Here is a 15,127-nt window from a genome sequence, read left to right as displayed (position 1 = left end):
TCGTTTCTTCTAGAGTTCAAGATATGGGGGATTTTATGAACATTAACAACAAGCTATGCTAATTGAATATTGCAATTAAGTAAAAATTAAATGGCAAATTATAAAAGCTCAAATAGTATTGGACAAGCTTTAGTCAAGAAACAACTTCAGAAATGGTTCTCCTAATTGATCATCGATGCAAGAATAATTCTACTCATAAACAAATAAACAAGTTATAATTGTCAAACAAGCGATCACAATCAATTTTTCCTTAATTATCGATAGCCAAGGTACGACCGTTAGCTATTACCCTAATTGCAAAATAACCCTAAGTACGATCGCAGGATTCAATTTTTCAATTGCCTTACGAATTAGAAAAATCCTGTTCTAACCAAACAACACGCTATGAGGGTTATTTCAAATTATTCTGTATATTTCCCTGACACAAACCCAATTATGCTAGTTACATCTAATTTAGAATAATTAAAAATTACAAATTTAATTACTCTAATTGGTTTTAGGTTGTCAAATTAATCTCAAACTTGGGCCCAGGTTTATTGAATAATACAATAACCATAAGAACATAAGGCAGGAAATATACAAATACTAGAAAATAATAGGAAAAAGTAAATCAGTTCTATCTCACAATTTAAGTTGAACCAAATCCTCCGTTGTTCCTTGACTAGAAAAAGAGATTTAATTCATCTCTGTTGAAACAATCTCACGCAAAATTACAGAAATAATTGCTGTGTGCATCATCCTCAATTGAGATGAAAACTCCGATGGAATAAGAATAAGGAAAAACTTCAAAGTCAAAAGAATGATTAATGTTTCTTCCTTGGGATCAGTCATACGATGGAATAAGAAAAAAAATAGGAATTAGCCAAAAACCAAAGCTAGATTTCTCCCTCTTTGCTTGTGGCGGTCAGCTCTCCAAAAGCTAAGTGGAGTCCTAATCTCAATTGACTTCTATCTCATATTCAGCCGCATCCAACAAACTAGGAAATCTCCTAATTGGCACGTTTTTCTATTTGTGTTACACTACCTTTGTCAATTCAAATCAAAACAATCAACTAATGGAATGTTTGTGACCCCTCATTGCACTATCAATTGGCAATTGGTGCCACGCGTCTTTCCCTCATTTTCTGGACACGTTAAAGCCTGACTTGACGCGACTATGCCAAACAACAATTGTAGTGGGAAATTTGCACCTTTTCACCACATTTTGTTCCAACTCCCTGCGATCAATATAAATTTTCAAAAGTGAGTAGAATCCATCAATTAATGCACATTTGGTAAGATAATAGGAGGAAATTAATTATAAAATAAATTTGACAGGTTGTCGATGCATGTATAATAATAAAAATAAATCTAGTTATCCACAAAAGTGGTTTCGAGTCAATTCTAGTACTGGAGTAGGGACTCTGGATGTGTAATGAGTTACTAGATTCACCCTAACTCCGAAGAGTTTACTGACTCCGATATACCAAAATTTATTCACGAGAAGGGCATGTAGGGTCGAATCCACAGGAATTGGGAGTAATTTGTTTCTACTAAAGTTCAAGTTAACAATGTGGGGGATTTAGGAAAATTAACAATAAACTATACTAATCAAATATTGCAGCTAAATAAAATTAAGTAACAATAAGGTAAAAGCTCAAACAGTATTGTACAGCTAAAGTCAAGAAACAACTTCGGCAATGGTTCAACTAATTGATCATCGATACAGAAATACTTCCAATTATTAACTAATAAATAACTTATAACTGACAAACAAGTGATGACAGTCAACTCCTCCTTACTGTGTCGATAACTGAGGTGCATTCGTCAATCACTATTCTAATTGAGAAATAACCTTAGATATGCCTGTAAGATTTAATTCTCCAATTGTTTTACGTATTAGAAGAGCCTTATTCTAACCAAATAACACACTACCAAGGTTATTTTGGATTAGCTTGCATATTCCCCTGACACAAATCCAATCATGCCAGTTGTCACTATTTTAGAACAATTAAATAATTACGAATTTAACGCTCTAATTGACATCAGGTTGCTAAATTAATTCAACGTTCCGGTCCAGGATATTCAATTAACAAAATAATCATAAAAACTACAAACAGAGAACATGCAAATACCAATAAATAAGAGAAATAAATAAAATTAATTCGATCTCACAAAATTAATAAGGGATTTAGTTTATCTCCGTTGAGAAAAACCTACGCAAAATTGCAGAGATAGTTGCAGCGTACATTGTCCCAAAATGTAGATGAAAAAGGCGATGGAATTAAGAACAATGCCAAAGAACTCCAAGCCAAAAGAATGGCTAATTGTTTTCTACCTAAGTGTTTAACATACAATGGAATAGAAAAGCAACATAAAAGATGCAAAAGTCAATTGCCAAAAGGGGTCAAGAATGACGACTACTTTTTCTCACTAAATTCCTATATAATCTCTACTCCTATTCGGCTAGCAATAAGGAGAAAAAGGCAGACTCCTAGTCTCTTCTGACTTCCTCCTCTTTGAAAACTGCCAATAAGAAGAAAAGTGGTCTAGTCTTCCCAAATTGCCCCTGGCTGCCGCATATCTTCCACGCAACAAGGAAACAAAATCGAATCAGTCTCCATCTTGTTGACTGCTACTCAAACTCTTATGTTGGCTACCGTCGAATTGGTACCTTTTATGGTATTTTGTACCACTCCCTGCAATAACCACAAATTTTCAAAATTGAGTAGAATCTGACAATTAATTCACATTTGGTAAGGTAATAGAGGAAATTAATTATAAAATAAATGATAAAATTGTGACTTATCAATTCCCCCCACACCTAGACTATACTTGTCTTCAAGCATGAAAACAGCAAACAAACACTAATATTTGACAATGGTTATTGCTCCATCTACCCTATTGCCGAGTTACCAAGAAAAACACATATCAAGCATCAATGATCAAGATCCAAGAAACATCACCTCGATTAGTTTCTAAACCGTAGACTCCTCCAATTTAGGGCTAACTATTCTCAGAAAAAGAAATGGTCGCTCAACATTTATCAGCAAATGATCCAACTATTAACCAAAATCTCAACATAAAACCCATAGATCAAACGGCTAACTTTAGACACACATTTACACAACTTTCATACTTCTTTTTGTTTTTATGATCTTTTTTCTTTTTTTTTTTTCTCTTTTGGAGTAATGATAGGCTTAGTCTCTAGCGATCAGAGTCTTTTGACGCAAACTCCAGTATTTGTCAGATGAAGAAGCCCGGTTACTCAGTTCTTATCGCTACACGACCACGTATTCATAGAAATTATTACTTTTTGACGCGAGAATTGACACTTTTGGTGAATATCTTGGGTTACTCAGCAGTAACAACTAGCGAAGTAGAGCCAAATTTTATTCACTGCCAGGCAACAAAATAACTCAAAATATCACAGAGAAAATAGCAGCAGCTAGCCTCATTTCTTCAAACATGGAGAATTAAAATTAATAATTGGACAAATTTACTTGAAAATGCAAAACAGTTATTCTCTATACCTAGAAAACTTAACCAAAAATCATAAGGGTCACAAAATCATCGATATTCACTAAAGAGATATTTGTGGATTCAACCAAATTAACTTGATACACTTTTATTATTAAAACGTGACAATAGTGAAATTGAAGCCAAACAACCATCATCAATTCTTGGTAGTCACAAAAGTAAAAAAGTTGTAGACACCAAAATTTTGTCAATTTTTAATGTTTTCTTGAATTTTTTCTATTTAATGAGTTATTTATTTTCTTGCATTTTAATATGCATTTTTCTCATTTTTGCAGGTTTGATTTAAGAATAAAATAAAATAAAAATTGATTTTGTAAATAAAAAAAATTAAGTGGTGGCATCATGATGACCACCGTCATCATGATGCCTCCCACTTTTGACCAAAAAGAAGCCAAAAGAAGAAGCAATGGATCCAAGAGAAAAAGAGGAGGAATTGGGTTTTTGCAGAAGAAGTCCCTGGCTCTCAACGAACAGAGAAGATAGAAGAAAGAAAAATTCTCTCCCTCTCTCGGCTGGAGCTCCCAATGAAAAAAACAGAAGAAGAAATTGCAAAGAAGGGCTCCCAAGAAAGCTTCTGGGAATTCTCTCTCGGTTTTGGGGAGCAGAACGGGCAAAAAGAAAAAAAAAGAAGGATAGAAGAAGAAAAACTTTTGTTTCTGGCTCCTCTCTCTCGATCTCCACTCTCTCAGCTCTCTCAGCCAGAAAAAATGCAGGAGAAGAAGAAAAAGGCTCCCTCCTCTCTCCCCAAAAATTCAACACTTGCACAACAAAAAGGAGGCAGCAACTGGACAATTGGAGCTGGAAATTACATCAAAACTTTGGCCAAAGGACCAAATTCTTCATTGAGGTATTTCTTGTCCTTTTTTCCAACTTTTCTTTTTTTTTTTTTAATTAACTAGATTGAATGTATGTGTGATTGGTTGTGTGTGGTTTTATTTTGCTGGTTTTTTTGTTGCTGTATCGGTGAAATTTTGGGAACGTCATAAACCAGATTAAGAAAAGAAGAATGATTTTTGTATATGCATGTTAACTGTTTGAAAAAATGCCAAAATGGAAAAAAGAATTTTAAAGGGCTGTTCTGCTTTATTTTATCCCTTTTATGTTGTTTTCTTGTCAAATTAAAACCATAGTTATATTGTAGAAGTTGTAATGAGTGTTATAGTATAATTTTATGATTTTTGGTGAAGGATATGGTGTTTTGAAAAATAAAAGCTGATATATCTTTTGCTACTTCAGCCACTTTTGGGCCATTTTTTGTAAAAATTAAGTTCAAAAATGGAATCTACACGAAAAATTGAGTGAAGGGGTGTATTTTGAGAAAGTTTGGTAACCGGAAAAATCGCTGGCAATCAGCAACCGGTGGCACCGTTAGCGGTAGCCATTGCAGCCGACAGAATGTTGTAGGAGAGAGTTGCAGAAGATGATTTCCGAAGCTTTGCATGATAATCTGGAAAGTTTGTAGTTTAGCCCCCAACTTTCAAATAATTACATTGTGGCCCAAAAGCTTTTGTAATTTAACCAGTCATGTCCCTATTGAGTTTTCATCTTCATTTTAATATTTTAAGTGCATTTCTAAGCAAGTTGTTTCTGTGATTTGGGATATATGTTTTAGTGAATTCATTATCTTATTGGGTTTGGTAAATAAGTTTAAATTTTGAATTAAGGGTTCGTTTGGTTTCCCATAGAATTGGGTGGCCACTCAAATGCAATTAGTCATTCAAAAGCGCAATAAACCGGTGATTCTCGGCTCACTCATTACTCACTTGGCCATTCGACTGGGATTTCTTGACCTCGACAAAGAGCACAATTTCGCTCTAGTTCGTGAGATTAAGCCACTGGATTTGCACAGTTTGGAGCGGATGGGAGTTATTTTCAAAGTAGGACATGTCTATCAGATTACGCCTCCTGACGAGGGCAGGCCACAACCCCGGGTTCCTTCGATTGCCCCTTCCACTAAGTCTCTACCCTATCCAGATCAGGCGGGTCCGTCCTCCTATCATCTCCCCCTGCTTGGGAGTCCCAATATCGCTCCTTCCAGGATTCTATCCATGAGCTAGGGAAGCGCGTTGAGGGACTAGATGACCATTTTAGGGCGTTACAGGTTTTTGCCCGTATTCGACAGAGAATCAGGCGGCTTTCTATGCTCATATTGGATTCCAGCCCCCACATCCTCCGCCTCCTTAGGATCTCGCTGCACCCTCTCGGTGGTCAGGGAAGTTTCTCTCATTTTCTCCTACTACTTCATTTGTCTTTTCTACATTGAAGGCAATGTAGGTTTTAATTGTGGGGGAGTGGTTCCCATCATTTCTTTTGGGTTTCCATTATATTTTTTGGCTGAGTTTACTTAACAAAAGAAAAACGAAAAATGGAAAACAAAAAAATGAAAACAATGTAGTTAGTCGGTTTTTTGTTCATTTCTATGTTTGTTAATGCTGGAGCGTGTTGTTATGATGAATTATACAATCATGGTGCACAGGTATGTGGTCAAATATGCTAGCTGGGCATTTTGTTTTTCCTTGGCAATATCGTTGATTATTGAGTGTGCTGGACTTGACCCACTTTTATAACTTTTGGAAGCTTTTGGGTCTTGCTTGAGCATATTATTCTTGTTTGCTCTATTTTTGTTTGATTGAGTGGGTATCACACATGGTATTGATATTCTAGAACTTACTATTTTGTACATGTCGAGACCACATTTTGTTGAATTGGATGCATTTGAAATGATAAGGGCATTTAGGATTTAACTTTCTAAAAACCATGCATTCATCGTGTCTCCCAATAGTGAACCAATTTGAGCTTTTATCCTTCGCTTTTGTTTATTCGTGTTTGATAATCCATGACCTCTTTAGACTTTCGTGTTCAACCTTGTGTCATTAAGAGATGTCTGAAATTCATTACTTATGCAAGGCAAATAAATCTATGGTCGCAAGTGTTGCCAGAATAGATGCTGTATGATGCGGTTTCTATACATCTGAGATCGGAAAAAAAAAAGAAAAAAAAAAGAAAAAAAGATGGTGAACAGTAGAGTCTGGCTTACAGGGCATGCCTACGCCTTGCAAGATATTGCCCTTGTTCCTTTCTCAAAAAAAAAAAAAAAAAAAAATTGGCGACAATTGCACAGTGGGTGTAGCAAATGAAACTGCCTTGTTTGTGAAACTCTTCTGGTGAAGCATTGTGGTTATATGGTGGGTTTCGGACATTCTCTTGACACATTACCCCCTATCTATACAGTCCTATCCCGCCTTTTACCTAAACTCCATTACAACCCTATCAAAGTCCCTTTGATTTGTGTATTTAGTTCACTTTTCAGTGGTGGAGATGTGATAAATGTGCAAGCCTATGGTAATGTCATTCCGTGATGTTGATTTGAGCGTTCCTTGTTTTTATACATTCTCTTGTAGGTGACAAATATTCCTGTTCATACTTTTTGGATAACTACTTGTCCGGTATTCTAATTTCGGCGATATTGTCAGGAATGAAGGATGTCTGTGCTAGTATAGATGACTATGAAACCGTTGCTATCTTGATTATGCTTCTGAGCTCCGAAATGCTTGAGGGCAAGCATTGTCTAGGTGTGGGGAGATTTGATAGAGCGGTTATTTTGCACATTTTGCACTATTATTTTGTCCTAATTATGACTATTCATGGTGCTAAGAATTGGGATTCTGCTCTTATTTCACATTTGTGTAAATTACAGGTGGTTAGCGTTAAAAGTAATCTTTTGAGGCAAAATTCCAAAAGACCCTTTGTTTCAGGGCGTGTTCACGCCAGAAACTAAGGAGACTCACCTAAAAGCCGGACCCACGGGCTTGGTAGCAGCAAGGCAGCTAGGAGACTACGTTTACATAGACCAGGAGCATGGGATTAAAACCCTTAGGAAAAGAAGGGCTACGGCAGACATTTCTTTCTTTGTGGGCGGCGGCAACAAAGCAAAAAGGAGGGCCAGATTCACGTGAGATCAATTAGAAGAGCTTTGGCTTTTGTTGAGTCAGACGTCTTTTGTCTTTTGGCCTTCAGCAGCAATTAGCAAAGCCAGATTCACGTCTAATTGATAGTTTAGCTTTAGTTTCTTTTTCCATAGCGGTCAGACGCTGTAGAATTTCGCTGGCTTTCTGGCTTTGACGCTTTTGACTCTTTTGCTTTTGCTTTGGCCTTGTACAACTTTCATTGGCTTTCGCATTGTACTTTTCGGCTTCAGTACGAACACCAACGCAGAGAAAAAGAAGACTTTTTCTTTTTTCTTTCTTCGGTACTTCACCGTTCCTAATTCTTTGATGTGTGTGCGGATGAAATCAATCAAATCACGTGAAATTGATACGATAAGGAGCGGCTAGTTTTTTTCTCTACCCAAAGGTCGACGCGAAAGCGCGGTCCATAATATCTGTGAGATCTAATCGAATCTTCATTATTTCTTCCAACTTGTTGCTATTCGTGCGTTTCCTGGATTAATTGTTCATGGGTATTTTATTAATTGAATATCAACGGCCGGGTATTTGATTTAATTTAATAGCCTACTGTCACATTAACTAAATTGAATCCGTAATTGTTCGTTTAGTTGATACCTAGTGACAACCACCATAATTGGCTTTATGTTGGGGGAACGCAAGATCTAGTTTAAATAAGCACTCTTAGCATGTTTATTGGTTAGGGTTGGGTTCTTCTACCTTTAAAGCAATTGGATAATTAAATTCCTACGGTCGTACCTAGGGTTGTTTTCTGATTAGAGAAGTAGTCAATGGTCGTACCTTGACTGTAAAAAAAGTAAGGAAGAACTGGTTGTCAGAACTTATTGATAACTATAACCAACCTAGTGATGGATGGATGAAATATCTTTGCATCGATGATCATTTAATTGGACCGTGCCTGAAAAGTTGATTCTTTGGGTAGAATTTTATTAATTGCTATTTTTAGTAAATTGTACTTGTGGAGTCATCTTTTGAATTTTATTTATTTTATTTTCATTTTCATCCCATTAATCATCCCCCAATTTTATTCTATTGACTTGGAAAGAAACAACTTCCTACCCGTTCCCTGTGAATTCGACCCTACTTGCCATTATATGCAAATTTAATATTTTTATAGACAATTCAGGTATATCGGCAAACTCTTCAGGAACAGGGTGAATCAAGTAACCCATTGCACATCTAGGGTCCCTGCTCCAGTACTTGGATTTGTTCTATAATTAATTGTGATGGTAATTAGAATTTTTTAATAATTATTATTGCACAGGTTCGTTACCTGTCAGTTTCCAATATGCACTTATGTGACAAACCAACGAGGATAGTAAGGTATGTTTTAGAAAATTTAGAGGTAGAGGAATGATACCCTTGATTGAATAGGGTAGCTAGATCTGGCGCTGAATCTTGCCACATTTTGAAAATTTCCAACCGTGCGTTTGCCAACTGGAGAAATCATTAGAAGAAAACCTCTTCTCATTATTCTTTGGAAAAAAATTATGTCTATTTTTAACAAATTTGATTATCATTATTCTATTCAACAAAGTTCTTCAGTTGTTGCTGTGTGAGTATTATCGAATGAACATGTTCCTGAAGTTCAAGAATATTACCAGTATAGACTAATTGCATATAATAATGTCAAAAAAGGAAAAGGAAATCATTCTCATTTCAAACTTGGCATGAGGAACCCTTCGGAACAAAGAATAAGTGAATGAATTTTCATTATCCCTCACCCTAGGTCCCTAACCTCCCGAGGAGTAAGAAATCTCCGGGCTTATCAAAATATTTTTTGATTGAGTCCTTGTAGCATGACAGATGCGGTAAGTTGGGCAGCTTCCTGAAAATTTCAAGAGAAGCTCCTACAACTCATCTTAATTGCAAAGTAGACCCTCTGCTAATATTGCCGGCTTCCTAAGCTCCACAACCTCCCCTAAGGCCCTAACTCTGTTCTGTCTTCAGAACTTGTGCATACCTGCTATGCGCTCTTTCTATCTTTCTTTTGTTGTACCGTTGCCTCCTCCTATTCCAGTCAAAACCATTGTTTTCAAAATCAGATCGAACCGACCAGTTCGACCGATTGAACTGCCCAACCTTAACTCTGGTATTAAACCGGAGAAGTAATGTAAAATCATTAAGAATTGGCTAAACTTTTTGAACTTGTGAAAATCGGATAAACCGTGAATAGGCGGTTTTTTTAATTTACTATAAAAATAAGTTAAACACTACCTGCACTCAACAATAAAAATCCAGCACTCACTAGTAGAGCCGTTTTCCTCTGTCCCTTGGTCCTTTTTCCCTCTTTTAATTTCAAGACCTCCATAGATTTTGTTTCTTCCTTCAAGCTTCCTCTACAACTACATAGATTACAAAATCTCGATCTGCAATCTAATCGGAAAGCGAACAAGGTGTTGAAGACTTTATTTTCTTTTGCCAACTCCCGGATCTTGGGCTCGCTCAACATTTAAATTTTTCCTCGTTGAAGATTTCGATCTGTATGTTTTCTTTTTGGGTCTTTAGTGCTAATTAATTTTGATTTATTTTTCTGTCCCTTAGTTTTGATCATTTTTTTTAATGTAAAGTTCGACTTTGATTTTTCCCTCAACGAACCTCACCTCCTGGTCATGGCGACAATTAAATATCAACATGTTTATTCTTTTTTTTTTTTTTGTGGCTTCAACTCAACCAGGAAAATTTGAGCAGTGGTTAATCCACTAATGGATGTTTCTATCAACCCATACATACCGGATTGTCCTAGCAGGACACCCGTATATCCATTCCTCATTTACACATCAATAAATGTTTACTCTGCTTGTGCCAACCAATAACAACAGTAGGGAGATAAACTAAGAAAGAAGGCATTCTAATTCTTTTCTTTCATTTGAAACCCCTTTCCTCATTATTCAACCAAAAAAATTAAAATAAAATGATCTATCAATCCCAACCTTGGACCTCTGACTGGATTTATTGCGTGGATTATTTATCTAGATTGGAATAATAAGTCGAAGCTCTCTTGAGCAAAATTACAGCAAGCTACTAGATTTCTTTCCAACATAGCTGCTTTCTTTTCCCTTTTATTGTTGTTCCCTTGAAAAGAAAAACTAGAACAATTAAAAAAATTTTAAAAAATACAGAAAGTTTGAATCTAAAATCAATAATTCAAGACGAAGATGATGTTGATAGTCTGAGAGAGGTGGAGAAGTTTAAAAGGACAAATTTGCCATCCATATTGAGACATTCTTGTGTTTTACATATAAAACCGGACAAACCAGTATTCCTTTCCCATCAATTATAATGTACGGTTGGATTGTGAGAGAGTCATCTACTCATTTTCCTACTAATTTCCGCACCCTTCAGTGAAACTTTTCACGGATGAAATGCGAACAAATTCCACTTCGACGATCAAAGTGCCATTCACGAGGAAGCCTTTAGAAGTATCCGCAATATCATTCAATGATTGGAAGGCACCAAAACCCCAGCCGCCTTCTAAACCAGTGAACAAGTGCTCCGCTGCAAAGTGGAATTGGTCAAAATCACCGAACATAAGAAGATAAAAAAAAATGTTTTTTAATTCTTCATTTGAGGTTAAGTCATGTATGGAAAGATATACGTGGATTGATTGACCTGTTTTCTCAATATCCTCGCCATTCAGTTGGTGTTTTACGCGTAGCTTGAATTCTGCATACACGATAAGGGTAGTTTTGGAGTCGAGTGATTCTAGATAGAGTGAAAGATTTTTGCCTTTGTTAGCTTCTGTTCCTCTGGGAAAAAGCTTTAGTCTCCTGAGATAAATAAAGAAGCCACAACATTTCTTAGCCAACTGATTAATGTCCCTATCATCCAATCAAACACAAAGTCATGTTAGAAAAGTAACATTTGACCAGTCAGACATCTCCAAAGCACTGCCAAGTGCACAGCGTCATGAGAACAAAAATAACTTTGAAGAATGGGAGGACATACCACTCGAAACCCTGCCGAGTAAAAACGTCAGAGAGTCTCATCTCGTTACTCTTACAAGAGTCAACTGTTTTCCAAGTGTAAGTTGCGCTGCTAGGTTTCACAGGCATAGCTAGACACTCTCCTCTACCCTTATAACTGTTAACGGAAACTTCCACTCCAAAAACACATTTGTCCTGAATAAGGTATCCATTTTCTTCATCTTTGAAAACATCAAGTTGCATTAGTCGAGAAAGTCCAGTGTCTTTCTTCAGCGCATACAAGTGTCTGAACTTCCCACAGACATCTGGTTGTAAGAAGAGAGGAAATGATTATAGCGCAAGTGATAATGTCTAATTACACATATAATGGAAGAAGGCTAGAAAAGACAGAATATGAAAGACAAAGCTTGGAAACTAGAAGAAGAAAACCTTGGATAGTTAAGTACTTCTCTTGAATCTGATCAAGCACAAAAAATGTACAGTTCAGATTGATCTCCCACCCAACAGGCAGAGCATTAGTCTCTTCGATTCTCAAGTAAAGGGATATGAATCCTTTTGCATTTCTTTTTTGGTCACCATTGGGGTAGAGGGAAAGCTTCCTTCAGGGGAAAAGACCAAAAAAATAATAATAGTAATTTTCTTGAGCATTGTGTAAAACAGACAAATGCATACATATATAATCATCAAAATGCTCTTGAGTGACTTCCTTCCTAAAAATTTTGATCAATTTGGGATTTGAACTCTAGAGTTCAGATAATTTGTTTGAGGCTAAACAGAAATTAAATGATATTCAATTTAGAATTAGCTATTCACAAATTTGTGTGTGTGTGTGGGGGGGGGGGGGGCAGGAGGATATCTAGATTAGCTTAGTACTGCTGAGTTTAATCTTTGTGCGTGACATATGAATTTCTACAACGATTAACAATAGAAATTTATTTGCCTAAGAAAATAAATTAAATGAAATTCAGTCTTGACATAATGAGAATCAGACTCAACCATTTATAACCACAGGCTTCAAAAGTCATTGAATCATAACTCTTTGCGTCTGATTTTTCTAGAATTTTAAGAAGCAAGGAGAATGAGTCAATCTGCAATATGTAGTGCGCTGGAGGCTTGTCTCTAAGCAATTTCATGGTATCTGCAAACCAGAAATAAACTTCTCATTAACACCTTCAGAGTAACAATAACGCTGCCAAAAATATGATATATACATGATGTTTAGATAGAATCTGCGGTATTATTTACTTTTGTTAGGTTCAATTTGATCGAGTAACTTTGGTGTTTCCAAGTCGCATGAAAGATCAAGCACTTGCACACATATTACGTGTCAGAAATTCATAAGTTCTAAAATAATTTCATAATGTACGTTACGTCTACAAACTACAATAGCTACTGACACAATTGTCAAACTAGCAGTAATAATTCTCCATAATACACAAGCCATAACTTTTAACCTACACAGCTTCAAATACTTGCAGTAAACCCATATACTTCAGCGATTGCCAGCAAAATCGTGTGTTTTGAGTAGATATTGCAATTATTATCATTCATGATATATGACATACACAGAGGATCAACAAACTTCAGATATTTTATGTAAAATTTAAGAGAGAAATTGATGGCTTGTCAGCTGTAATGCAGATAGACGTTTAGAAGAACGAAAGATACTATCAGCTTCATTGCTTCCATGCATGGTACGGCAAGTTCTTTCCTCCTCCATAATCATACTTTAAGTTGATTATTAAATTCTTTTGATTTATACATAGTCAAGGGCTCATCCAGTTTTATGTTCTGAATAACTGAATAGCATTGAAGCACTTCGGTAAGCTCAATGGTCATACTGCTAAACTCGAAGGGTCATTGTGGAGGGCTTTTCAAGGTTGAATTGACTCCTGCATTCTCCAACTGATAGATTGTGCCAAAGCAAAGCCAAAAAGGATATACCCAATAGATACACGAATCGCTTGAATAAACCTCAAGAGCTCATCCATTTTTATGTTCTGAATAACTGAATAGCATTGAAGCACTTTGGTAAGCTCAATGGTCACGCTGCTAAATTCGAAGGGTCATTGTGGAGGGCTTTTCAAGGTTGAATTGACTCCTGCATTCTCCAACTGATAATGATAGATGTGGAGATAGATTGTGCCAAAGCAAAGCCAAAAAGGATATACCCAATAGATACACGAATCGCTTGAATGGCATTGAATCACTTTGGTAAGCTCAATGGTCATGCTGCTAAACTCGAAGGGTCATTGTTGAGGGCTTTTCAAGGTTGAATTGACTCCTGCATTCTCCAACTGATAGATTGTGCCAAAGCAAAGCCAAAAAGGATATACCCAATAGATACACGAATCGCTTGAATAAACCTCACTAACTTTGCCTAAAAAAGGGGGGGGGGGGGAAGCCTCACTAACTTTATGATAACCTTACCTGTAAACCACACATGTGGTTGTTAAATCATTCGAATCTATTGCATGGTTTCAGTCATTGAGTTATTTTAATAATAAACTATGTAACTTCAACTGTTTAGAGTGCAGAATTTCTGTCCTGCGGTCTTTTTCCGATCAAGATTACTTGTCGAGATTGACAAATAATTTTATTTTAGGTCACAACAATACTTCCTGTGAGACTTCGAATTTTATAGAAATTAAGGATCGACTAAGTTTACACGACCCTTTAAGGTTTAGCCAAACCACAAATCAGACCTTGAGGTATGAAAGTAACAAAGCCTTAAAAAACAGCCCCTCCTGTTAGCTTCTGTCAGCAAAAATAAACATGTTAATCAACACCATTCTATTAGTCTTGTTTTGTCCACCAAGCAAAACCCTAGGCATAATTAATTGCAGCAAAATAACCGCCTTTATTCTGGCCGCCAATAACGGATATCATGTTCTTCCAGTACAACTATCAGCAAAATATTTCCAATCTCGAATAAATACATAGCCCACACAATCCTTGAAGGCAAAGAGTTGCTTAAGTTTACATAAGTCGTCACTTTCCTGCAAATCATTGAAATTCTAAAGCTTAGTTAAACTTTGGGAAGGGAGAAACAAGAAACTAACTGCTCCCTCCGTCCCACTTTGATAGTTCTATTTCTTTTTTCACACAGTTTAAGAAAAAATAATTAACTTTGTTGGAAAATTAAATTTAGATTGCTATTTTTCTAAAATACCCTCACATTAAATATGATACAACTTTATGGGAACTTGAATTTATAGTAACAACTACTTACATTGAATAAGGGTATTTTAGAAAAATTAAAATACAACTACATTCTTCAATTGGAAAGTGGACTACAATTTAGGACAGATGAAAAAGGAATACAGGACTATCAAAGTGGGACAGAGGGAGTATTTCTAATTTGAGTTGATTTACCATTAATTTGTTTCTGAAAATGTATATTTAAAAAGGAAAAAAAGAGACAGTAAAGTTCATCCCGTTAGTCTATTAACCATGAAATAGTCCGTGCAAAATAAAAAAGCGAAAACAAGCGTACCAGAAACGGGGTCCTTTATAGGACAAGGATGATGCGTCTTCACCTCCGCCGTGCTTGTGCTGCTTATTTCCTATTCTTTAATTTCCTGCTGAATACCGATGCAGAAAGTAGTGGATCTGCTGTATTGTCTAATCTCTAGGAATAGAAATGAAGAATTGGAGAATACAACTCGAAGAAATTAGGAAAATTGAATGGTATTGATGAAGAAGAGGAAAGTTCGA

At 36.2% G+C, this 15,127-nt stretch overlaps 1 protein-coding gene and 1 long non-coding RNA gene across 2 annotated transcripts; one reads left to right on the top strand and one right to left on the bottom strand.

Annotated features, from left to right (window-relative positions):
- Window positions 1-3,886: 3,886 nt before the first annotated feature.
- LOC140013730 (uncharacterized) lies at window positions 3,887-7,760 on the top strand. The gene is made up of 2 exons (XR_011820578.1): window positions 3,887-4,366; window positions 5,205-7,760. It is a non-coding gene; the product is annotated as an uncharacterized lncRNA (long non-coding RNA).
- A 3,049-nt stretch (window positions 7,761-10,809) lies between these two features.
- LOC113705721 (MATH domain and coiled-coil domain-containing protein At3g58210-like) lies at window positions 10,810-14,922 on the bottom strand. The gene is made up of 6 exons (XM_072062605.1): window positions 14,907-14,922; window positions 12,407-12,548; window positions 11,840-12,009; window positions 11,433-11,715; window positions 11,097-11,305; window positions 10,810-10,982 (listed from the first exon to the last, which is right to left on the bottom strand). Exons 2-6 carry the CDS (start codon window positions 12,541-12,543, stop codon window positions 10,810-10,812), a joined length of 972 nt encoding a protein of 323 aa, XP_071918706.1. The 5' UTR covers window positions 12,544-12,548; window positions 14,907-14,922.
- Between the last annotated feature and the right edge of the window lie 205 nt (window positions 14,923-15,127).

Source organism: Coffea arabica, chromosome 8c, assembly GCF_036785885.1.
Source record: "Coffea arabica cultivar ET-39 chromosome 8c, Coffea Arabica ET-39 HiFi, whole genome shotgun sequence".
NCBI classification, from domain to species: domain Eukaryota; kingdom Viridiplantae; phylum Streptophyta; class Magnoliopsida; order Gentianales; family Rubiaceae; genus Coffea; species Coffea arabica.
The sequence above is the reverse complement of the archived record's forward strand: the minus strand, read 5'-3'. Positions and strand labels throughout refer to the sequence as shown.

What these genes read in the sequence shown, in the direction of transcription:
- LOC113705721 (XM_072062605.1), bottom strand. Translation starts at nt 12,543, where the DNA reads ATGAAATTGCTTAGAGACAAGCCTCCAGCGCACTACATATTGCAGATT. An exon ending in GAAGTACTTAACTATCCAAG is followed by an intron (nt 11,716 to 11,839) that starts GTTTTCTTCTTC and finishes TCTTACAACCAG; the next exon opens with ATGTCTGTGGGAAGTTCAGA. An exon ending in ACTCGGCAGGGTTTCGAGTG is followed by an intron (nt 11,306 to 11,432) that starts GTATGTCCTCCC and finishes ATTGGATGATAG; the next exon opens with GGACATTAATCAGTTGGCTA.